General features: G+C 41.8%; 1 protein-coding gene across 2 annotated transcripts in view; it reads left to right on the forward strand.

Moving 5' to 3' along the window:
* Rpgrip1l (RPGRIP1 like) overlaps positions 1-25,671 on the forward strand; it is a 110,811-nt gene that overhangs the window by 68,989 nt on the left and 16,151 nt on the right. For both annotated transcript variants that reach the window (XM_041649606.1, XM_041649607.1), the window contains 6 exons: positions 770-960; positions 1,099-1,182; positions 1,528-1,632; positions 2,675-2,828; positions 6,108-6,178; positions 24,858-25,041. In XM_041649606.1, coding sequence (XP_041505540.1) covers positions 770-960; positions 1,099-1,182; positions 1,528-1,632; positions 2,675-2,828; positions 6,108-6,178; positions 24,858-25,041 — 789 coding nt within the window. The remainder of the gene's footprint in view (positions 1-769; positions 961-1,098; positions 1,183-1,527; positions 1,633-2,674; positions 2,829-6,107; positions 6,179-24,857; positions 25,042-25,671) is intronic.

Genomic DNA, 25,671 nt, shown 5'->3' on the forward strand with positions numbered 1-25,671 from the left:
GGAGGAGATCTGTGTGATCTGCTGGGGTTGGGGCAGGAATAGCAAGATGAGTGGGGAGGAGGGTTGGAGATCTGTGTGATCTGCTGGAGATGGAGCAGAGAGGAGGGGAGATCACAGCAGGTAGTCTGCTACAGAGTTGGGATGAAACTGGAGGATTGTCTTGGGAGGAGAGAAGGAAAGAGAGAAGGCTACCTGCTTTCCTGACAGGAGTGGCCTAAGGGTTCCCTGCTAGAGCTGGGGGCTGGGATCAAGCAATGAGTGGGGTAAAGAAAGGTTGGAGGGGGAGACCTGTGTGTTTTACTATATATGGGAACAGGGAGGGACAAGGTGGTCTGCTACAGAGATGCAGAAGGGGGGTTGGATTTGGAGGAGGAAGAGGAGGAAGAAGAGGAAGAGGAGGAGGAGGAGGAAGAGGAGGAGGAGGAGGAGGAGGACGAGAGAAGGTCTGCAGTTAGCCTACCTCTATCCCTGACCTATGAGGCTGGGATCATGGTATGAGCCAGGGGAAGGGAGGTAGGAGGAAAAGAGCTGTGTGATCATTGATGATGGGTCTGAAAGGAAGGGACGACTATAGTAGATGTTCTGCAGCAGGGCTGGGGATAAGATGTAGGATTGGATTTAGAGGCTTAGTGGGAAAGGTGACGATTCACTGTTAGGCTAGCTGCTTCCTTGGTGTGCGTGGCCTGTGGGTTCCCAGGCCTCTGCTGTAATTCTTAGAATAACAGGGCTTGGCTCTGGCATTGGTAAAAATGATTTTCATAATTTGCAGGGATATTTGAGTTAATGGATAATGAAAAGCATTCTGCGGGAACCATCCAAGTTATATTAAAATGGAAATTCACCTACCTTCCCCCAAGTGGATCAATAACTAATGAAGACCTAGGAAAGTTCATATGCAGAGACGAGCCAGAGGTTGTTCAGAAACTACCTCCAACATCCTTGGGTGTTACATCAGTTGTAGTGAGTAAAGATGGCTTTCAATTTCAGTTATAGTGCTTTATATATAAACTTAATAGTCAAATAATTCCACTGAAAACTAGCTGAAGCCTCCTCTAAAATGTAACACTCAACATAGTCTGACATATTGTTTTATCTTAGGCACCAAAACCTAAACCAAGACAGCGTTTAACACTTGTGGACAAAAAGGTTTCTTTTGTGGATACCACGCCGCACCCGAGTCCTGTGAGTAACAGATACTCCAAATACCAGTCCCTTTCCTGTAGCAGACACTTGAGAGTATAGATGCGCTGTGCCTTTCTGACCTAAGAAGAGACAGTAAACCCACATGTCTTTACTATGCTGCCATTTTGTGTCCTTTAGTTAGACCCTCCATGAGCCCATAGTCTTTTCCAGCTCCCATCTGAGTCTTCTGCTCCCTTGTACAAAAGACTCTTCAAAGGAGTTGTATAAATTCTGTCTCCCTTCCCTCATACTGCTTCTTGATCTTACAGTCAAGTGTGAACCAGTCTAAAACTACTCTTGTAATGAATACAAAATAATACAAATTGTTTTTCCCATTAATTCAAGGAGACTTCTCCTCCTCCTCCTAAAGATATAAAAGACAATTCCCCAGAAATGGAACACACACCAGAAACAGAAAATAGCATGTCAGCTGTTACATATTCTTCCAAGGTATGCCTTTGTATTAAAATTGTTTTGAAAGGTTTATTTTGTGACTTAAAAGACTTTATCTTGTGTGTTAGACATGATTCAAGAAATCATAGCATTTTTTTCTACTTTTGAATATGACTTCCTCATGATAGAAAGATTTTTATATTGATAAATATAGCAGAATAGTTATCCATAATGGGCATGAAATATATAAGCATATAAACTAAAATCAATGTTAAAGTCATTTTGGGATTAATACATCCTTTATTATTTTGTTTAGTTTTGTTGAGACAGGATTTTATGTATGCCAGGCTAATCTCAAACTCACTATGTAGCTGTGGATGACCTTGGATTCCATGTCTTCCTGCCTCTTCCTCCATGTATTGGTTGGTATTATTGATATATACTACCACACCAGCCCAATTTGCATCCTTCATTCTTAATGTATATTTGGATTTTTATTGACCTGCGTGTTTTAATCTATTTCTACAATCTAAGTGACGGTTTTCTAATGAATCTTTAATAGCTATATTGCCTAGCTCTTTGTGTTTTGTTGTTTGAGCAGTGGAGGTAGTTGCAGAGGTAGAGTGGGGGGAAGATATAGGAATGGAGGTGGTGGAGTGGTGGTGGAGGTGGAGATGGAGGTGGTGGAGGAGGAGGAGGAAGAGGAGGCAAAGAAGGTGGTGGAGGAGGAGGTGGTAGTGGTGGTAGAGGTGGAGACTATAGAGGAGGAGGTGGTGGTGATGGTGATGAAGGAGGAGGAGGCAAAGAAGGTGGTGGAGGAGGAGGTAGTGTGTGGTTTAGTGACAGAAGCTCACTTGTAGCCCAGACTGGCTTGGAAATCACTTTTTATGCAGCCCATGCTGGCCACAAACTCACTGTGATCCTCCTGCCTCTGAGTGCTGGAACTATGGGCATGAGACACTATGTCCAGTTAGATGCCTGTGTACTCAGGTCTCAAATGTACATGTTTTATTATAGAGTGCTCCAATAAGAATGCTGTAAAATGTAACCCAAGCATGAGTAAGTACAGCACTGTTGGTCTCTTCTACATGTATCTCAGGAAAGCAGTGTGGCTGAGGTAGAGGAAACCATAGAGAGAACGCAGCAAGGAAAAGAAGATGACATCTCTTTCCTATCTGAGGGTCAGCTTGCATCGCAGAGTGCGGCTTCCTCTGAAGATGAAACAGAAATAACGGATGAACTGGAGCCAGAAGGTGACCGCATTTAAACTGTTGTTTCCCTGCCTCTGCTCTGCTTTCTCTGTGGGAGCGTGTGTGCCTTCCACAGCACACCATTCAGGGTGGATCCACCGCATGACACCCACCTCTTGGCAGAAGTGCTGGGTGAGCGCTCTTCGGCTGTCGTCTCTCTCTCCTCAGGCCATCCTGGGGCTCCTGCATAGAATACAAGGTCCTTGCTGAGCGTGTTGCCAGTTTGTGTCCTAGATGTTTTATGTTCTCTTTGGGTTCAGTATTATCAATTGGATTATTCTTTAGTTTTGACTTTTTGAAATTAAAATCAGGAAATGTGAGATAAAAAAAGACCATGTACTCTCTCATTTTGTTAATATAAAGTGTAATAAAAGTGAACTAATTCTGAATAGACAGGAAGCTAGTAAGTAGCCTGTGAAAGCCTGGGTGGGAGAAAGTGTAGTGATAGGTGCGGAGGGGCTATGTTCGCAGCACCCTGGCCGCCTGGCTAGCTTATGCTCCGAAATAACAACACACAAATTGTATTCTTTTAAACACTGCTTGGCCCATTTCTATCTAGCCTCCTCTAGGCTAATTCTCACATATTAATTTAGCCCATTTCTAATCATCTGTGTTGCACCCCAAGGTGCGCTTACCGGGAAGATTCTAGCCTACGTCCATCCTGGGTCGGAGCTGAATCGCGTCTGTGTGTGTCTGCCTGGGAGCGGGGCATGGCGTCTCTGCTCCAGAGAGCAGAGCTGTCAAGTCTGAGCTCACTTCCTCTTCCTCCCAGCATTCTGTTCTGTTTACTCCACCCACCTATGTTTTAACCTATGAGGGCTAGCCAAGCAGTTTCTTTATTGCTTAACCAATGAAATCAACAGATTGATATATGACACTCCCACATCAAGAAAGGAGAAAGTTCCAGAGGAAACAGGAGTGCTGGCTAGATCCACTGCCTTTCTAACAACATGTATTGATTTTGCATGTGCATGTCCATGTGTGTTTATGCTACACATTTGGAGCTCAATGAGCAGCTTTTGGGGGTTGGTTCTCCCCTTCCATCTAGGTTTCAGGTATCAAATTCGGGTCATCGGCCTTGGCGACAGGTACCTCTACCCACTGAGCCATCTTCAGGCCAATATTTGCTATTTTAGTTAGGAATTAAATGTCAAATAACTAATTTTGTAGTTTAAATAGGTATACAGTTTATTATATATGTGTTTTTACCTCAATAGAGCTATAATTTTAAGAAAAAAATAAAGAAAGGGTAACATTGACTTCTTCACAGTATTTTGTGTAAGCCATTGGAAAATGTCCACTATGAGATGGCAGGCATGGGCTTGGCTATTGTGGAAGCCCCGATGCCATGTTGGAGTGAGACTGAGCCTCATTCTCCATTTACCACCCCCACGGCCTTTGTGCACTGCTTGCCCAGACACTCTAGCAAGCACCCGGTGCCTCTCAGACTTCATTACTAAACACATGAAAATTTATATGGCAACTTAAAAGAATGCGTGGGAGAGAAATGGAAGAAAGATGTTCTTTTTATAATTGATGACCCAACTGTAGGACCACAGAAATTAGTCAGATCTGGCCTTGATAGATAGCTTAGGTCTCACGCTCAATCGCATGAATAGAAAAGGGCTGGCTCACGCTGTGTAGCTACAGTTGCAGATGACCTAGTTAGCACAGTCTCATCAGTTTCCTGTTGAGGTAAAAAAGAGACAAAGCCTTGTGGACGGTGCCATCCAGAACTGCGCAGGAAGACGTCACCACAATACACTTTCATTACAGAAGCAAAGCACCACTGCTAGGGCATAGTCCTGCTCCTGCATACTGCCCTGTGAGATTGCTGTGTGGCACAGATCTGTGCAGGCTATCGGCTGGTTAGTCAGCACGAATGTACATATCATCCTTCAAACCACAGTGACTGACGAAGGAAGGAAAAAGTGGACATTAAGGATATCTGACTTCTGTTGGTGGTGTTCACAATTTCATTGATACTTTTTCAACTATAGTTAGCTAGGCTCAGAGTCTTACTCTTTAGGCTAATATACAAGTAATGCATTTCCTCATTTCATCTCCACACCTATGTGTCATGATGCCTTGCTTTCTTTCATTCTCTTCCCCTGTTCCCACCAGAGCTGGTTCCCTTTCTTCCCCCAGTTAATCCCGCCTGCTTTTCTCTCTCATGTATTCATGACCACACTTTGAATTACTATGTGAACTGATATGTCCAGAAGATTGAAAGATTTGCTAATCCTCTCGCCTGTATTTTGTAAATATCCTGTAAGTACTTACTTAATGCCATCCTTACACAAATAATATAAATTGTGATACAAGCGTGGCTTTGCTTTAGAAAGTGTTCTTCCTTCAGTCTTTGCTACTTTTCCTTTTAAAATCATTCTGTGTTGTTTTTTGTGTGGTTTTTTTTTGGTTTTTTTTTGTTTTTTTTTTTTTTTTTTTATGAAAGAGAAGTCCAACTTTCCTGAGCACTCATCAGCTTTCTACTTGGGAGTATAATAAAGTCTGAATGTTTTAAGTTTTGTTTGCTACCAGTATATATGAAAATTTGTAATATTGCTTCAAGTTTAAAATACAGTAAGCAAGCCCGGCGGTGGTGGCCCACGCCTTTAATCCCAGCACTCGGGAGGCAGAGGCAGGCGGATCTCTGGGAGTTCGAGGCCAGCCTGGTCTACAAGAGCTAGTTCCAGGACAGGCACCAAAGCTACAGAGAAACCCTGTCTCGAAAAACCAAAGGAAAAAAAATACAGTAAGCAGAATATAGGAATTTTTTTAAATAACTGGATCAGTAATGAAGTATGGTATAGTCCAGCTATGAAGAGGAAAAGAAGGGACTAGAAAGATGGCTCAGTGGGGAATGTGGCTTACCACCAACCCTAAGAACCTGAGTTTGATTCCCTGGTCCCACATAATAGAAGGGGAGAACTGACTCACACAAGTTAGGCTCTGTCCTCCACACTTGTAGTGGCCCATGAAACACACACACACACATACACACACACACACACACACACACACACACAAATAAATAACTAAACGTAAGAATTTTAAGAGAAAAAAGTATCAATTACCTTTTACATTGTTTTCATTAATTTTATGGCAAGAATTATTTTTATTTCTTTTGTGTTTACCAAAATTAAACATGGTAGTTTTCATGGCACTTCTTCCTTTCCTAAAATGCACATCCATAGTGGATAAACCTTTCTGTTGTCCTGTGACAAGTGCACTAAGTACATTGGCAAACCTGGGTAAGTGTTGCCTCATGTTTTCTGACAGATGAGGACAGATCAGCTTCTGACAGCGATGACTGTATCATCCCAGGTTCCGTCTCCAAGGAAACCAAACAGGTGAGTAGATCCGTGCCAGAACAGTGTTCTAAACTAAGGCTGACTGTCATTCTCAGCATATCAGGCTTCATAAATGGAAATTAAAGGTAAAAATATTTCTGGAAAAATTTTACTTGTCTGCTGCAAGATAGTTTTACTAATGCATGTATGTTTATGTATATATGTGCACATGTTTATATGAATGCACACATGTGTGTGGAGCCAGAGATCAACACCAAGGGTCTTGCTCAGTAACTCTGTATCTTATTTTTGAGACAGAGTCTCTTTCTTAACCTATCGCTTTGGCCAGACTATATGGCCAGCATGTCCACTTGGACCTAACTGTCTCCGTCTCCCTTCTGCTGGGATTATAGACTCACACTTGATTATAGAATCAAGCTGGGGTACTCATGCTTGCGTGGCAAGCACTTAGCCAACTGAACCACCTCCTTTGCTCCTGCTTATACTTGTGTTAGGAAATGGACTGCACCATGTAAGCATTACTTTTTCAGAATACCTGACACCAGTAACATGATCCACCTCTTGCTAAAACCATCCAGCCTCCCTGCTTCCCTTTCAGTTTCTGTGTACAAAGATGGACTAAAGCAGATCTGCGTCTCAGAGAATAGAGCTGTGAGATAGCATTGAAACTGTAATAGCTTACCTAATTATGAATTCATAACTTTGTAGAGTATTCAAACCTAAATATGTCTGTTGACAAACTACTAAAATTATTTCACTTCTGACAGAAAGACTAAAACTATTCAGAAAAAAAGATTAAACATGTCCAAGACTTCATTTTATATCATACCTCTGAAATGTAGTATATAAAATGAAATATTGAAAAGAAAATTAAATTTCAAAATATACATGAGATTTTCTACATTTAAGAGAATATTTTTATCATAGGCGGGAGGGAAAGATTTTATACATTCCATGTAAAAATCAGCAGGCAAGTAACACACGCCTAAGTTCTCAGTACACAGAAGAGTGAGGTGTGAAAAGTGCAAGCTCAAGCCGAGCTACCTGACGTACAGAAACAGGGCTGGAGGACTGGTCCAGTGGGTAAGTAGAGTACTATCTCAGTCCCTGGATCCCACATAGTGGAAGGAGAAAACAGGCTCCTGAAAGTCGTCCTCTCCACGAGATACATACACATACATACATACACACACACATACATACACACACAATAAATAAATATGTAAATAAATAAGCAGCTATGTAATCATTTTTGAGAAAAGAGAGAGATAAGATCTATGGGTGTGGTACAGTGGTGGAGTCCTGTGGGTGTGGTGCAGTGGAGTCCTGTGGGTGTGGTGCAGTGATGGAGTACCTGTGGGTGTGGTGCAGTGATGGAGTACCTGTGGATATGGTGCAGTGGAGTCCTGTGGGTGTGGTGCAGTGATGGAGTACCTGTGGGTGTGGTGCAGTGGAGTCCTGTGGGTGTGGTGCAGTGATGGAGTACCTGTGGGTGTGGTGCAGTGGAGTCCTGTGGGTGTGGTGCAGTGGAGTCCTGTGGGTGTGGTGCAGTGATGGAGTACCTGTGGGTGTGGTACAGTGGAGTCCTGTGGGTGTGGTGCAGTGGAGTCCTGTGGGTGTGGTGCAGTGGAGTCCTGTGGGTGTGGTACAGTGGAGTACCTGTGGGTGTGGTGCAGTGATGGAGTACCTGTGGGTGTGGTGCAGTGATGGAGTACCTGTGGGTGTGGTGCAGTGATGGAGTACCTGTGGGTGTGGTGCAGTGATGGAGTACCTGTGGGTGTGGTGCAGTGATGGAGTACCTGTGGGTGTGGTGCAGTGATGGAGTCCTGTGGGTGTGGTGCAGTGGAGTCCTGTGGGTGTGGTACAGTGGAGTCCTGTGGGTGTGGTGCAGTGATGGAGTACCTGTGGGTGTGGTGCAGTGATGGAGTACCTGTGGGTGTGGTGCAGTGATGGAGTACCTGTGGGTGTGGTGCAGTGATGGAGTACCTGTGGGTGTGGTGCAGTGATGGAGTACCTGTGGGTGTGGTACAGTGGAGTCCTGTGGGTGTGGTGCAGTGGAGTCCTGTGGGTGTGGTGCAGTGGAGTACCTGTGGGTGTGGTGCAGTGATGGAGTACCTGTGGGTGTGGTGCAGTGATGGAGTACCTGTGGGTGTGGTGCAGTGGAGTCCTGTGGGTGTGGTGCAGTGATGGAGTACCTGTGGGTGTGGTGCAGTGATGGAGTACCTGTGGGTGTGGTGCAGTGGTGGAGTCCTGTGGGTGTGGTGCAGTGGTGGAGTACCTGTGGGTGTGGTGCAGTGATGGAGTACCTGTGGGTGTGGTGCAGTGATGGAGTACCTGTGGGTGTGGTGCAGTGGTGGAGTCCTGTGGGTGTGGTGCAGTGGTGGAGTACCTGTGGGTGTGGTGCAGTGATGGAGTACCTGTGGGTGTGGTGCAGTGATGGAGTACCTGTGGGTGTGGTGCAGTGGTGGAGTCCTAGCCTAGCATTCAAGGCTGTGATCCCCATCACTAGAGTGAAAGTGAGGAAAGCAAGGATGGAGCAAGAGAAGGAAGGGGGAAGTATAGGTAAATAAAATGAAAAGGCTTCTCTCTTCCTCCATATTAACTTCCCTGTAACATTTTCTTTTCAGAATTTCAGCTTTTTGGGGGGGAAAAAAAGCAGTACTTCTTTTTAACTCCTCCTTTGCATATTCTAAGCTTACTATCTCTGTAAAATAAAACCATGAGCATAACATGTTTGTTACAGTGCCTTCGTGAAACAATGCATTTGTTTGTGTGCACATGTGTGAGTGCACGCAGAGGTCAAAGGCTGACGTAGGTGTCTTCCTCCATTATTCTCCACCTCTCTCACTGAGCCTGGAACTCACTAATGGACTAAACTGTATGGCCAGTGAACCCCAAGAATATGTCTGCCTGTGTCCACCTCCCCAGTGCTCAGCCTCTGCTGGTGCAGTCAGCTTTTGACATGGCTCCTGGGGATCTGAGCTCAGATTCTCATGATGTCTATTTTGTATGTGCTTAATAATGAAACATTTCATCTTTCTAAAGTGTATTACTATAATTAGTATACAATTACCACTTGTATTAATATTATCTAACCTTTGGTAACCTAGTGGAATGTTCATTGCTTAAAATTGATAAATGAAAGAAGGAATTTTATATACACTTACCTGAACAGTTTTAATTATAGTGCTCAGTTAAGTTAAATTTAATATTTTTGACTAATCAAATTGTTAATCAATTGTTAAATAATTTATCAAGCCAGCAAATGGAAATTCTCAGCTTCCCATTAGAGCTGATGATATCAATAAGGAAATAAGTTTTTTGTTTGAGGTTTGGTTTTATAGAGTAGAACTGACAGTAGAGGATGGATGGACGGACGGATGGATAAATCGATAGATGACAGACAGACAGGTAGACAGACAGAGATTTACTAAGAGATTGGATACTATAATGAAGATCTTCGATCAACAAGCTAGTAATGTAGGAGAACAGATTGTGTATTGCCGATCTGAGTTCAGAAGCCCGAGGAGTAGGACATCTGGTGGCAATGCTTTCTGATCTGAAAGCCAGCAGGCTCAAGAACCAAGAATCTGTTTCAGGCCAAGTTTGAAGTGTGTCCCCATTGATGTCACCCTGGCACAAGGAGTTCCTTCTTTGCATGAGTGCGTGTACACATGCACAGTGATCTTTGAGGTAAGGTCTCACTGTGTAGCTCTGGCTGTCCTGTAGACCAGGCTGCCTCAGACTCACAAAGATTCCTCTGGCTCTGCCTTCTGAGTGCCGAGATTAAAAGTGTGTGTGCCACCCTGCCCAGCAAGGAGCTCCCTGCTATTCAGCCTTTTGGTGCCATTATCCCTTCAACTGACTGGATAGAGCCCATCCACATTAGGAAGACCAGTTTGCTTTTTGGAGTCTATCTAGAATTTACACTATCCAGAAGCACAGATACTCAGTTGTCAAGTCATAAATTATTTCTCAAACATTATTGAATTGACCAAATGTCTGGGTACCACTTGGCTTAATCATGTTGGCAAATAAAATTAGCCATCACACCATTTCACTAAGAACTTTCCATTTATCATGTCTGCATGTTTGGTTTTTCTGTCTTATATCAGTAGTTTATTCCATAAGACAGTGTCTACTTCAGCCATCTTTTTGAGCACATAAGTGATTTAGTCTTTGAACATAAGATTATAAGAAATGAGATATTGAATAATTTCTGGGTCTGTGAAGACAATAATACAAGAATATATTTATCTTGTCAGTTTATAAACAATATTCATTCTTCATGTGGTAACCAGGAATTCATTGCCTACAGTGATAGCAAACACAGTTTTCCACTTCTGCTTTTAGGGAGCTCTATACTGATTGGAGAGACGTGCGTATGGAAAGCCAACTAGTATTAATAACTCATCAGTTAGGTTGTAAATAGTTTGAGTAGCTGAGTCAGTCAACACTTGAATTCCTTAGCTGATTTCTGACCTCCTTTCCCATTCTCCAGATGAGAACCTGAGACCTTGAAAGGAAGACACTGCCCAATAGCCATTTTCCTAATTAATGACGTTGATAGGAAGGGTCAGTTTGAGGTGATTTTAAATAGAAATCCTAAAGGATATGTATGCTCTGAAATGGTGTGGCTGCCTCCTTTCCTTACAGTCATTTGGCTGACTTCATCTGTTTGATTTACTTATTGCCCAAAGACAGTCACACAAAAATGTCCATTCCCCAAAGGACGAATTAGTCACATCTAACCTCTGGACTAGGCCTGTCATCAATATCATCCTGCATCACATAGTAAAGAGAGTCTTGTTGTAGCTGTGACAGCTCATGGACAAAAAGAAAATCATAAGCACATCTAGTTCAGGAAGAACTACAAGAATGCACCAACGTGCAACCTTTCTGTAAGAAGGCCTTGTTTACAATGGAGTGGAGCAATAGATACTTTGGATGTTGGCCTAGAGTAAACAACAGGGACAGCGTAGCAGTTAGTCTTATTTTCAAAACATTACTCATCATCTTTAATTAACTTGGAATGCAGAGAAAATGGTTGTCCAAATTTTACTATCCTAGACCATCACAGCTGCACATTGGGCACTGTTTGAAAGCATTGATTACTGTCACATTAAGAGGAACTGCTTCTTGGCGTCTCATGGGCAGAGGTCAGGGCTAAAGTAAACATGCTGCAATGTTCAAGACCCACAACAAAGAGCTCTCCAAATTAATGGACCAAGCAGTCTTAATTTGCTGTCCAAAATACAATTCACGGAGAAATATTGAAGGTTCACCCCCAAGGCAGCAGTGTTAAGAACTGGGGCCTGGAGGAGGTTCGCTGGGTCATAAGGACTCCAAGATCATGAATAGGATTAGCACTCAAATAAAAAAAGAGGGGGCAGAATAAAGGGAGCACTCCGGCTCTCCTGCCACAAGAGAACATAATCTTCCTCCTCTCTGGAGGACACAGCATCAAGGCCCCATCAGAGACAGAGCAGACACCAGACCCTGTACAAATGGACCGAGACAGTGATGCGCACACTTCCTATTGATTATGCCAGTTTTTCTGTATGCTACTTTAGCAAATCATTTAATATGAGAAATGGAACCCTTTTAAGACTTTAATGATTACAAAAACCATAGACAACTATATATCCTTTATCTGAATCCACAAATTAGCATTTCGCTGCATTTCTTTTACCCTCCAGTCTCAAACATATGTGTGTGATCATACCTAAGTGTTCGTTTATAATATAAATACATCCTTATGTGTGGAACTCCTGGGAACCATTTCAGAACTGCAAGGATGGCCCTTCACCTCTAAGAACTCCACAGCAACAAGACAGCATTGGTATATAATTCTGAGAACCTAAGATAAACTCTATTTCCCCTACTGAACTCTCTTAACACAAAACATAACACTTCTGTAATCAGATATTTGTGGGTGTTCTCCCCATAAACCAAACATTTCTTCAAGAACATCAGATAAGGGACCTCTAATCTACTTCAGTTGTGGCGTATCTATAAACAAAATCAGAAGCTACAAGTTACAGGAATAGTGTCCTAGGACTGAATCCCACTTCAGACACCAAACTCTATCAAGGGTTTTACCTGTGCTTCTGATAATAAACTGGGGTTCAATCAGCTCACTAGAGTGACTCACAGAACGCAGGCCAGCATTTATTTGCCTTTAAGTGTCTTGTGTAGATGAACACACTTAGGACAAAGTACAAAAGGAGGCCTGTGGTACTTCCATGCCCTTTCGGAATACACCATATTTGAAACCCCCACATCCCTTCGGCTCTCAGAGATCTGCATTCTCACAGCTTGGGGGAATTATATGGAATCTCTGTCCTATAGATAGGACAGATTAAATCACTGGCCACTGATAATTAGGTTGACCCGCAGCCCCCTCTTTTCGCTGGAGGTTATGAAGTCTAACTAAAAGTCACAGCTCGAATCCAATCTGCTCTTTCAGGAGACCAGCACCAAGTCATCTCACTGGTAACTACAGCGGGTCTAGGGGTTCTAGGACCTGTATGTTAGGCTGCCAGAAAAAGACCACAGCATCTCACTAATCTCAGTTCTCGTTGAAATCCTGCCACTTGCCCAACAGTATCATTTATGGGTATCTAAATTGTGCCTGTGTTCCATGTCCATTTAGCTTTTATTGATCTGTAGTGGTTCCTCAGCATTTGTTTGAGTCTTCTCTGACATTGACTGTGTAGACCACAGACCATCTGTGTTATAGGATGTCCTGTAGTTTGGGTTTCTCTGGTGTGTCTCTGGTATTGAGATCACATTCTGGTTCTGCCTTGTGGGAATATTACAAAAATGATGCTGTGTTCTTTCAGCACATCATGTCAAGGGGAAGGCATCATCTTCCTGGATTGTTGATGGTATTAACTTTGTTTGAAGTATCGTATCACCAGTAGTAGTAGTCCTGTTATTTGTTGTTGTTGTTGTTGTTGAGACAAGGTCTTACGCCATAATCCACACTGATTTGGAACTCACTATGCAACCAGGGTGGCCCTGAACTCACAGTAATCTTGCCACAGTCTCCCAAGTGCAAGGACTGCAGCCATGAACTGCAGCACTTGGCTCAAATTTAAGCTTAAAAATATCCATAGCGTATTAGTGCACCATAGCCTTTGTAGACAGGAGGGCACATGAGTCAAACTGTCACTGCATGTAGAAACCCTGCAATAACAAGCTTATGAAGAGTTTGTCTGGGCTAACACTTCAGAAGCTTGGTCTATAGCCTGTTGTCAGAAGGCACACCATAGCGGGAACACAGGGGGGAGGAGGCCTGCCCACCTCATGCCTGGGGATAAGACGTGAAGCTGCTGCTGTTGCAGGATCTCCTTCTAAAGCACACTTCAAAGCTTAACTTCCTCCTTTGAAACCCCACTTCCCAATAGTGCCAAGCCAGTGACCAGCATATAACACATGGGTCCCTGGGGACATGGCAGATGTAGACTGCAGCAAACATGTTACTAAGTGTTTTATGTGCTGAGCATGTCTGTGATTCTCCTTTCCATAGCACCTACAGGAATTAGACAGCTATAAAAGAAACAGTCCCTGTACTTAAAGGGCTCACCACCCACCAGCTTCCATAGCTAAGATCCCACCAGCCTCACTCAAAACTATTTGTAAATTGTGTCTTCCTCACCATGATTCCATAGAAAATACATCTGTTCAGATAGCATTCATGAACTATGAGCTATTTAGAAATGATTAAACATGTGAGAACATATGTTTAGGTTATCTTTAAGTGCATTTAAGGTTCTCTCTCTCCAAGGGTGTGTGTGCGCGCGTGCGTGCGTGTGTGCGTGTATGTGTATGTGTTGCTTTGTAGAGCAGCTCCCTCAGTCTTCTGAGTGCTGGGATTCCATGAGTGCACATGCCTGGCTCGCTTCTATTATGAAGTTAAGATCTGAGAAGGGTAGCCTAGAGCCCACGTGAGAGCTGTGGAGCAAGGACTGATAAAAGGTGAGCAGTACAGGAGAATGGAATGTGAGGGCGTGGCAAGGATGCTCTAAGATAAAGGATGACTTCCTACAGTTAGTAGTGCTTGGACAGTGTTACAGATAATTAGGAGCTGGGAAAAACAGGGAAAGACTTAGAGGCCAGTGAGAAAAGCATGAGAATTTAAAACATGGAGCAAAAATTGTTGAGGTTCAAGAGAGTTTTTGGTTGGAACAAGGTGCTTGTGGAGCACTTGAGGAGCCCCGGGACAGTCAACTGAAATGGGGAATTCAGAGCATTAAGGCTGGCCAGGTTAGCTTGGGTTTAGTGGTGGTTTGGTTTGGTTTGACTTGGTTTGGCTTGGTTTGGTTTGGGGTTGCATAAGGTTTGGTTTAGTTTGGTTTTGGTTTAGTTGTTAGGTTTGGTTTTATTAGGGGTTGGGTTGGCTTGGCTTGGATTGATATGGCTTTTTTAAAGACTAGAGTTCTGTTATATTGCCAAGGACAATGTCAAACTCCTAGGCTCAAAGCAATCCTCCTGCCTCAGCTTCCTGAGTAAGTAGTTCTATGGATAACCACTACTACACCCTGTTTTCTCCTGACAGTTTTGAAGAATGGAGGAAGAACGACTCGTCATTAAGCAGACAAGCGATGCTTACTCTAGGGACTGGGAATAAAGCAGTCAAAGCAATGCGCTCCTGTCCTTTCAGACTTATTTTCACTTTATGTGCATTAGTGCTTTGCCTGAATGTGTGTCTGTATCACACAGAGTCCCCTCGAACCGGAGTTACAGACAGTTGTAAGCTGCCACGTGGTTTCTGAGAATTGAACCTGGGTCCTCTGCAAGATCAACAAGAAAACCACTGAGCCATTTCGGCTCCTATTCTTAAGTAGTCTGTGTTCTTAGGGTATATTTTAAAAGGTAGATTCAGTGTAAAGAATAGTTAGAGGTAAAGTAGTTTAAAAGTTATTAGATAACCCACCATGTCTTATCCCTTCTTCACAGACTTTTAGAATTGCTTCCTTTTATAATGTTGCAGTTAGGACTAGAAATAGTGCCGAGGTACATCTCACGATGCCAGTGGCATTGTGACTGGAATTCTCTGGTATTGCCGTGTAAGCATTTAGGATCACTCAGTTTCTTTTTTTCTGTTAACAGATCCTGACAGCTTCTAGTTATTTCTTAGAATGTTGATCCTTAAAAGGAATCTAGCAGATTTCTCAGGACTTGGACATACTCCTTGGTTTCCTCTCGTTCCTTCCTGTCTGTGATCTATAATTAATCACAGATTACTTCACTTTGTTTCATTTCATTTACGACATCTATGAGCTTCACTTTGTCAGCATGAAATGCTTGTCCCCTCCTTTCCTTTCCAAAGTGGTATAATTAGTGTTAGCATCTTTCTTAACAGGCTACATAAAGTTTCGTGGCGGGATTAAATCAAGTCATTAACATAATGTGCTACCCAATTGGCCCCTATCTCTCTTCGTTTCCCGGACATCAAAGTGGCACAGAGCGCAAGTGTAATTGGGCCTTGCTGGCCTGTCAGATCCCGTCAGCCTGACGACTGTTGCTTTTGCTAAAAAGCTTCTAGGCATGATAATTAATGGGGGTGGGGAGCAGAAGTCTGGGAAATGTAAAACTTTGGACATTTCTCTATGAATATTTTATTAATTTGAATAATCATAAGTTAACAGTATCAATTTGATGTATAATACATCGATTAAAAGCCTTGTTTTAGAGCCTCCAAATAGACGTCAAAACTGAGACCTTGTACTTGCCAAGGTACTGAGAAATTAATCCTTTCGCATCCTTGTCAAGTTTATCACTTAAAGGAGGTGTCCACTTTCCACAACAAAATATATGACTGTCAGCTCATGGGTGTTGTGTGACTATTCTTAGTTGTCAGCTTGGCTACATCTGGAATTAATTAAAACCCAAGTAGCTGGGTTCACCTGTGAGGGATCTGAAGTGGGAAGATCCACTTTTAATAAAGACCTTTTGAGGTGGGAAGATACATCTTTAATCTGGGCAACACCTTTTGGTGGCAGCCTATACAAAGGCTATGGAAGAAGGAAGTTTGTTCTCTGCTTGCTCTCACTCTGGCAAGTCCATTCCTTCAGTGCATTAGTGCCCACTTCTTCAGGATTCCAGTGTATCCAGAAGACCAGATGAGACATCCAGCCTGTGGACTTACCAACTACTAGATTCTTGGACCTTCCATTGGTACAGAGTCATTGCTGTACTATCTGAACAATAGCCTGTAAGCCATCCTAATAAATCCCCTTTCTATAGATGGATAAATAGATTCTTTCTGTAAGTTCTGTTCCTCTAAAGAGCCTGGGCTAATGCAGGTGTGTTAAATGTGTGTACAGGTAAGACTGGCAAACTGCAGCCAGAGAGAGTGGGCTTTTGTGCAGGATACCTTGACACCACTCGCTCTGTTTCCACTAACGACTGTTGTATTAAAGCAACCTTGGTTATTTGGGCTAACATTCAGTCTACCAGTAACACCATCACTAACAATAAGCTAGCATGCCCAGCTGCTGCAGAGATGATACCAGAAAATACAGTTTACAACTTTCACAGTCAAGATGAAAAAAAGCAATGCACTAGTTTTAGAATTCACCAATTAAAAAAATTACTAAATCTTGGGACTGGAGAGAAGGTTCAGGGGTTAAGAGCACTGACTGCTCTTACAGAGGACTTGGGTTCAATTCCCAGCACCTGTATGGTAGGTTGCCTTTTTCAGCCTTGATGCAGGGAGGAGGAGCTTGGTCCTGTCTCAACTTGATGTGCCATGCTTTGCTGATTCCCGGGGGAGACCTTACCCCTTCTGAATGGAGACAGAGGAGGAGTGAATGGGGGAATAGAAGGAGGTTGAGGAGGGAGGGAAACTGTGGTTGGTATGTAAAATAAAATAAAAAGATATACATATAAAATAGTCAATTTTACATTAAAAAATTATCAAATCACTTAAAAATCTTGTATGATATCCTACCACTGGGTAATAAACCCCTCTCAGTATTTTGGATGTATAAACTTAAGCTAGCAGGCAGGTTTTTAAGTATGTTTTATATAAAAACCAGAATGGTTGCATTGTTTTGCTGATAACAGTTGCTTTTAAAACTATTTCATGTTTTTAACTTAATCTCCAATGTGTTATGAGCATCTTTTCATAGACATATACTCTATTTTAGTATGTACATAATAATCTGTAATGCAGCTGTTCCACATTTATTTAAATAAGCTTTTTGGTACCCCCTTGAGTTTTGGACAGTTTTAGCTAATACAAACTTTTGGTTAAAATCAACATTTTCACACATGTGTGAAAAGTCATAATTTGCTGGCAGATAGCTGCACTGTTCACCAGTTTATTACAGGGGGAAATTGAGTGATTTCACAGAGACCATGTAATATGCAGTGCCAAAAGTACTTGTTGTCTGATCATTACAGGAAAAAATTGTCAGCTCCCTATTCATTGGATGGAATGTGCTAAGTAAATTTCTGTAGGAGACCGTAGATGAGAGTGAGCATCCGCACGGGGCTGGGAAGACTGAGCCAGTATGGACAAAGTCCTGAAAGGCCACAAAGCCAATTAATCAAACTGTAACAGTCAGTCAAACTGTAACCAATTGGCTACTTGAAGAAGTAATAGCCAGTTAAGCTATTTTCTGGTTTTGGTAACTGCGGACTGATCCTATGGCTGGCTGGCATCCTCAGAATGTGCTCTGGTTCTGGGAGCTACTCAGTACACAAATCAGTTAGCCCTTGTTCAGGAATCTCTACTAGATTTACTGTCCAAGAAACTTTACTTTGAAAGGATTAGTCAAAAGCTGTTAGGTTGTTTATAGTTTATATTAGACCCGTGATTCTCAACCTATGAGTCGTGACCCCTTTGGAAGTTGAACGACCTTTTCACAGGGGTCAAATATCAGATATTGACATTATGGTTCATAAGAGTAGCAAAATTATAATTGTGAAGTAACAACAAAAATAGTGTTATGGCTGTGGGTCACCACAGCATGAGGACCTGTATCAAAGGACCTGTATTAGAAAGGTTGAGAACCACTGTATTAGACTATCTTTAATGATGACATAGATTGCATCTGCAAAGGAAATAATTCATTAATAATCTTGCTCTAAAATGTCACGTGACTAAAGAGCCGTTTACTGTGGTTGTTCTGGAAGTCCCCTCTAAGTAGTGAAGAAGGGTCAGTGGGTAGAGGGTGAGTGTGGGGACTAGAGCAGGGTTTCTTAAGGATAAGCCTCAAACCAGCAGCATGTAGCAGCACGTCAGAGTCACCTGTGACTGAGGGCTGTTTAAACCTCTCTCCTTCCTTCACTCCCACCAGAGTCAACCACAGGGATGTTAAAATAAGCCTTGCATGTCCATCCTTGTGTGACACAAAAAAATCTTACAGTGTGTGGTAATAAGCCTCAAATTTGCTGACCATTGCAGACACAGTTATTTTCATGGGGTAGAGGGACATAAAAACACTTTAAAAATTAGCGCTCTCAGTTACCTCTAGTGCCACTTTAACCCTGCACTGAACCTTTCAGTGTTGGGATTTATTCATCGTGGTGCATGCTAACAGAATGTGTTAGCAAAGAGAGGTCATCCACTAATGAGACCAGCTTGGCTTTGTTTGTTTAACAGCGTCACCTTGGCACTGAGGTATGGAGACACACACTTTTTTTTCTATGTCTTCTTATTTTTCCCAAATATTTATCATCTTCAAAAAAGTGAAACTTTTCAAGGCCTGTATGAAGATAACTGGAGGGGGAGGAGGGAGGGATCCTGGGAGTTAAATCCAGAGCCATGTGCTGTGCACTGAGCACATCCTTAGCATTTGGTTTATTGAGGCAGCATCTCATTAGGTGGCCCAGACTGGCTGGAGCTCACAGTCTTCCTCTCAGCCTCCCAAGTGCGGGATTAAAGCATGTACCACCATTCCCCTCAAAAGAGGTTATTATTCCTGCTACACAGAAGCCTTGGGGGCTGGTATAAAGTCAAGGAGGCTTCTTTGAATCTTTGGAATGGCTTTTCCTATGCCCAGTCTGAAGGAAGGAAGTAGACTCTTTCAGTCAGTATGCATTCCAGCCTCCTTACACACGCCTCTGCTGCCATCAGTAGTGAGTTTGATTTGGACTTACCACCCCAGTTAAAACTGTAACTCCTCAGTGGCACAGATGTAGATCACCTTCTAGTTCTGTTTTCTTTCTATTGTTTTTTACAAAGAACCGAGCTCCACGTATGTCTCTGACAGGCAGATATTGTGGGGGGTTTGCATATGCAGTATATTACTTTGAGCTCCTGGTGCTGTGATAAAATATCATGACCAAAAGTACATTGGAAGCAAAGGGGTTTATTTTGCTTACAGATTAGTCCATCGTTAAGGGAAACCAAGGCTCCAGGAGTGTGAAGCAAATCCCAGAGAGGCAGGCTGCTTGCTGGTTTGCTTCCTTGACTTACTTAGCTTCCTGTCCTATACAACCCAAACCCATCTGTCTAGGGATAGCACTATCCACAGTGGGCCGAGCCCTCCTGTATCAGTTAGCAGCCAAGAAAATGCCCCACAGCCCGGACTGATGTAGGTCTGTATCAGCCTGACAAAAACCAGCACAAGGGGGAGAAATGACTCCATATATTTTACATATATTACCATATAAGTAATATAAGGGACCAAGAGTTAGAATGATTTGACTAAGATAAGAAAATCTCACAAACATAATAGTGGACGACAGAACTAGTTAAGAAATGACTAATGGTGTGTGCTACCATCAAGGGAAACCTAAGAACGGAAAAGAGTGTCGTATGCTGGTTATGGACACATATGAAAAGAGACAATATGATTGTATGCTTTGGGATGATACAACCAATTTCAGAACAGATCACTTCTGAAGAAACATGAAAGAATTTGGCATTTGAGAGATTTACCTTTATTAATATTATTGTTGATATTAATTTCTTCAACACAAGGGTTGACATACATGACATCTTTATAAGACAGTGGGTACTTAAAAATCTAATTATTTTCTATACTTTTATCACATTTTCATATTTTAAAATTGAAGACTTAAATTTGAAGTCAGCAAGATGGCTTAGTAGATGAAAGTGTTACTTCCAAGCCTGACTGCCTGGATTCAGTCCTCAGGACCCACAAGGTCTCGCTTACACTGTCCTCTGGCCACAAACTCATTGTGACATTTGAATGCTGTGGCACATACACACGCTCACACACACACACACACACACAAATAAATATAATTTTAAAAATTAAATACATAGAAAACTTAATGCCATCTCATTATAGAAACTGAGACTAAAATTAAGCACATCTGTAACCTCAGCATTGTTAGATGCAGTCTTACTGGCTGAGACAAAGTACAAAGCATCATGAGTCATCCTCACAGAAAGCAACGATGCTGTGTGTAGAGCCCCAGGTTAGAGTACTTTCTGAGAAACAGTGAAATGACAGAGTGCCCATCTACCACATGCAAGGCCCGAGGTTCAGTCCCTAGCACTGGAGAGAAAAGCCAACTAACCCCACTGCGTCAGTGGAGTGTGTAAACTCAGATGGAGAACTGAGCAGGGTGCTGTGAGATCAAACATGGATATTTCCCACTTGCTAACAACAGCCTAACTAGCACTGCAGAGATCTGTGGCTGGAAGTCAGGTAGCATCCATCAGGGCAGCAGTGGAACGGAGCCAAAATCAGGGAGCTCAGATTCCTGTTTCTCTGAGTAACTCAAGCTGTCGTCACATTTCCAGATGGTTCAGTCACATAGTACGGAGCGTCCATCTATACTGACAACTAAAGGGAGTCATGCAGTCCTTGCCTGAGCCACTTCCATTACTTCTGTCCACCGCAGTCACAACTTATAAACGTCCCTCTTACATGCTGATGTTGACATCTCCCTAACTTGGGAAGCGGTGGGGCAACTGGGGGACATGACAGTGATGGAATGCATCAACTTACTAGTACCAAAGGCCCACACCAAGGGTGCCACATGTACTGTACTGTTGTTATCCTAAGCAGACTTTAGAAGGCTTCTACTGAAAAAAACCTGGCCCCTCTGTGTGTGTGTGCGCGCATGTGTGCATGCCTGTGTGTAAGTATGTCTTTGAGACAGAATCTCGCTTATGTGCCTCAAACTCATGTTGATCCTCCTGCCTTACCTCCTGAGTGCTGGGACCATTCCCAGATTCATCCACTGTCTTCTCAACCACATTATTACTCCTAATTCTCTTAATTAAGGTATCTTTACAAATTTCAAACTTATGCAAGAGTTAAAGTCATACTACCCTGCCACCCAGATTCAGTGCGTTAATCTTTCAGATAATCTTCCCCAATTAATGCAGTGGTGAAAAATCACCCATTTCCCAAAATGTATCACACATCAACATTCTTCAACTGAGAAAGCCCTAGAAACAGCAGCTTCAATAGTTCTGGGAATATAAAAGAGTCTATGTAGCATCTCTGCATCCTCTTCTTTCCCTCTAAATGCTTATTGTGAGCCTACCGTGTGCTGGTGCTGGTAAGGATGGTAAACAGCAGACAGATAAGCCCTGGGCCTCCCTGCTGGAGCTCATGATCTACAGAGAAGCAGCTGGGGGAGGCTCCATGCAGTGCTGTGGGAGTGAGAAACAGTGAGGGCTGTGAAGAAAGCAGCCAGCAGTCACTTAGAGGTCAGCACAAAGGGTATGGTCACAGTGCCTGGATTTTGTCCTATGAAAAAGATTATTTCAGACAGAATAAAGTACAGATGCAAAAAAACAAACAATATACCCAGCACACCACGGCTTAAGGGAATGGCTAGAGTATAGGATAGTAGAAAAAATGCAAACAAAACAAAAGGTCATATAGATTAGCTTTAGAGAGATAGTTCTCTTACAGAAGGAGAGTTGTTGGGACTAAAGGCAAGAGAATAGAGGCCATGAGAGTAGATCTACTTCCTGGGTGTGCCCAGTAGTGATGGCTGAACTTTTTGATACAGTCTGTTTCCTATTGCCAACAAGTTACCTCCTATATTAATCCTGTCTAGTTTCTCCCTCATTCTTTCAAATTTTTACTTTTTAATAACTAAAAGTCCACTGATGTGAAGTTATCCCCAATAAAAATCTAAAGACATTTTTCAGATCCTAAATGAGAAAAGGGATCAATGGCCACACAATGTGTGAAATATCAAACGCTTTCAACAGTTCGGCCAAGCACTAAAATAGGAAGGAAAAAGAACAGAAATGGTGATCTATAGAGTATAGTTGGAGCGGGGAAAGATGCAAACAGCAAGACTCAGACCTTCTAGCTGTAGGCAACAACAGTCAAAAGACTGCTGTTGGCGGAGGTAGAAACACCAGAGAACAAATGGGTTTGGGGGGAGGAGAGAGAAGATGTCCACTCACGCTGATGCTGGGTCTCTTCATCTCCAGATCTTCCTAGATGAACTAGTTGAAGTTTTGACTTAAATGTATCAGATTAAATCAAGTGTTTAAATAAATTGCCTAGTACCATTACTGATGATTATAATGCTTGAAAAATGTCTTCTTCAGAGCGTGCTTTCTGGGCATAAATAATTTGACATTCACCCCTGTAGAGATCTAGCAATATCAAGTGAGCAAAGTCACCATGCCTTACACTCTTAGTATTGAACCAGAAATTAAAATATTGAGGTGGGAGAAGTTGCCAAAATGACAAAAATGGAGCAGAAAGAAAAATAGACAAATATGTTTAAGTGCTTTTTTTTTGATAATTCATTGTATTTTCCTTTTGTTGTTACCTTTGGAGAATTCCTTATAAGCCTGACAACCCAAATTAGTTCTTAAAATCATGCAAGTTTCTGCTTGGGAATCATATAGTTAATACAGAATTAATACAATAACATCTGAAATAAATTGGTGTCTCTTGCCATCTTAAAATTCATTTGTGTCTTCATTACACGTGTCACGAGCAGTTTTAAATTCTGATCTTCACAAGCTAGAGTGAGGGTATGCTTCTTCCTTACAGCTGTTTCCTTTCCTGCTTTTGTGCAGGAGCGTAAACACCTAAGGGTCTATTGCTAGAGAATTCTGAGCGCCCATATTCTGTCTCCTTTGCATTGTGCTTTCCTCCTGCCAGCATTATGAAATAATGTGTGCGCTTCTTACAGCCGCAGTACATTTTAAGGAAAAAACAATATCGTTTAAGATATTTTCCTTACCTCATAGTCTTCACAGTCAGAGGGCTTTTCTGAACTGAGGTTAGACAATAGCACCAACTTCATCTTTTATGCACGTGAACAGAGAGGGCTTGAGGTTATTAGTTGAAACCGAGTAACCTTTCCAGGCTTTCATCTCTTTCTTTTCAAATTTGAATATGAAAAGCATATTCAAGTCAAAGACCATCACTTTAATGACATTTGGCAGTCATTTGATTTATTAGGTTTTAGAAAAAATTTCCCTTTAAATATTTCATCATACTATGCTAATCCTAGTAATATTGCCAGCTGCAGCCTTGTACCTGTATTAGTGGAGACAGAATGGTGTGGAATTTTCTCTGTCATCCTAGTAAAATTTCCATGAATCTACTGAATAATAAAATAACCTTATTGAAATATTCAGATTTCAGTTTTTAGTTAAAGTGTCTTAGAATGCATAATAAAAGGAAATGTCTTTTGGAAGAAGGGGGTAAAATTACTTCATCAAATATTGAGGGAGTTTTGACAGCAATGGAAATGGTTCTTTTTGGAGGCATTCTTTCAATAGATACTTGAATCTTTTTTAATGTGGTTAATTACATGCTGCAAAATGCCTGCATCATCGCTATGGTGGGTCTACATGCTGGTATGCCTTTAACAGTGAACTTCTACAGCCTGGTCACAAAACAAGTGTTATTCCCATGTTTTTCTAATTATCACTTGAAGTTTATGTGGTTGACTGCATCATGGCTTTGATATAAAGAAGAATTTTTTAAGTGACAAATTTTAAGTTGTGAGAAACAAATTTAATTTAGGAAATGTTGTAGTATGAACAGATATTTAAGTCACGTTGTCAACTGAAGTCATTCCTCAAGGAATGTTTCTAAATCTCATGTTAATGTCTGTGGATTCTAGGAGAATATCAAACAAATGTAGCATTAATTCTTCATTCTATAAATGTGAAATGGAAAATAAATTGCAAGAAATAATATGTAAACTTAGATATAAGACTTTTTTCTTTTGTTTGAAAATGTGTTACTTACTGAATGAAATAAATTATGGCAGAAATGTAAGAATGAGCTGTAGTTTCTGCTCCAGTTGCTATAGATTGATATAGCTATATATATTAGCATAATAGTGCTAAAGTGTTCAACAGGCTTTGATCGCTGCATAATTGAGCGTTCCCAGGTACTGCAGATTAAATAAAGCAGTGATAAACATGTAGTTCATTACCTAGTTTGAAACAAGGCCAGCTGATACTTGTCATTCTGAAAACCATCGGAGATGAAGACCTCATAATCTCCACTCCTCATAGACTACCAGTGGGGTATTTATAGCCTCAAATGTAAATCAGGAGACGATTGCCATGACACTGTTAACTTCAAACCCTGGGGCATTAGAATCTCATTCTCTCTGTCTGTCATGAATAATCTATCATGTGGAATGTGTATACCGCCTTCCAGAGAAGAAACCCATTGGCTGTGACCTTTTATTTTTTAAACTAATAGTGGAATAGAATAAAGGATTTTTTGCTCACTTGATTATTTTGCTTTTGTTGTTTTGGGGTTTACTCTTTAAACAGCCGTCAGAGGAAATTCGGATTGAGATCATAGCTCTAAGCCTTAATGATTCTCGGATAACCAGGGATGACACTATCCAGCGGCTGTTTGTTGAGTGTCGGTTCTACAGTCTTCCGGCTGAAGAGACACCTGTGTCACTGCCGAAACCCAGGAATGGCCAGTGGGTCTACTATAACTATACCAATGGTATGTATGATTTATTTGTAATATAGACTTTTGTATGGTTTTTTTTTTTCAGTGAAGGAAGCTAAGGTAATGTGCATAGCGTTCAATTCTCTGATGTTCACATGCATCGAAGTCTTTTCAGACTAGGTTAATAAAAGCCAGAACTGTAGCATAACAATTAAGAAAACTACTTTAAAGTCATTAAAAATCAAGAGAAAACATGGACAATGAGAAAGCGGTGTCTGCCTGCTTCTACTATATTATGGAATTTATAGGAAATGCCACCCAAGTCCACTGTTAAATTTTAATTTAAAAACATGACATTTTAAAGGGGGGTAATGTGCTGGGCTTTCCCTTGGTTACAGCATTCAGATCGTGTAGTACCCTGGCTGTGGGCTGCCTTTTTGGTCAGTGCCTTCCGTAAATCTTTCTGCACTGCCTGATACAGCGATGCATAAGCTCTTAGCATTACAGCAGGCAGGCTGCTCTATCTACCAGCTAACACGTAAGTCTATTGGACTAACACAGACCCAATAAGCACCTTGAGGATGCTCAGATCAATCATTTCTCGGGAGTTTTTAATATTCCATGATCAACAGTGTACAATCAGAGGGAAAACAAAGATCAGATTAAGCTACCTTCCCCAAGAGT

Source organism: Microtus oregoni, unplaced genomic scaffold (genome assembly GCF_018167655.1).
Source record: "Microtus oregoni isolate MIOR12 unplaced genomic scaffold, Mior012 000004F_ref0000308, whole genome shotgun sequence".
NCBI lineage: Eukaryota > Metazoa > Chordata > Mammalia > Rodentia > Cricetidae > Microtus > Microtus oregoni.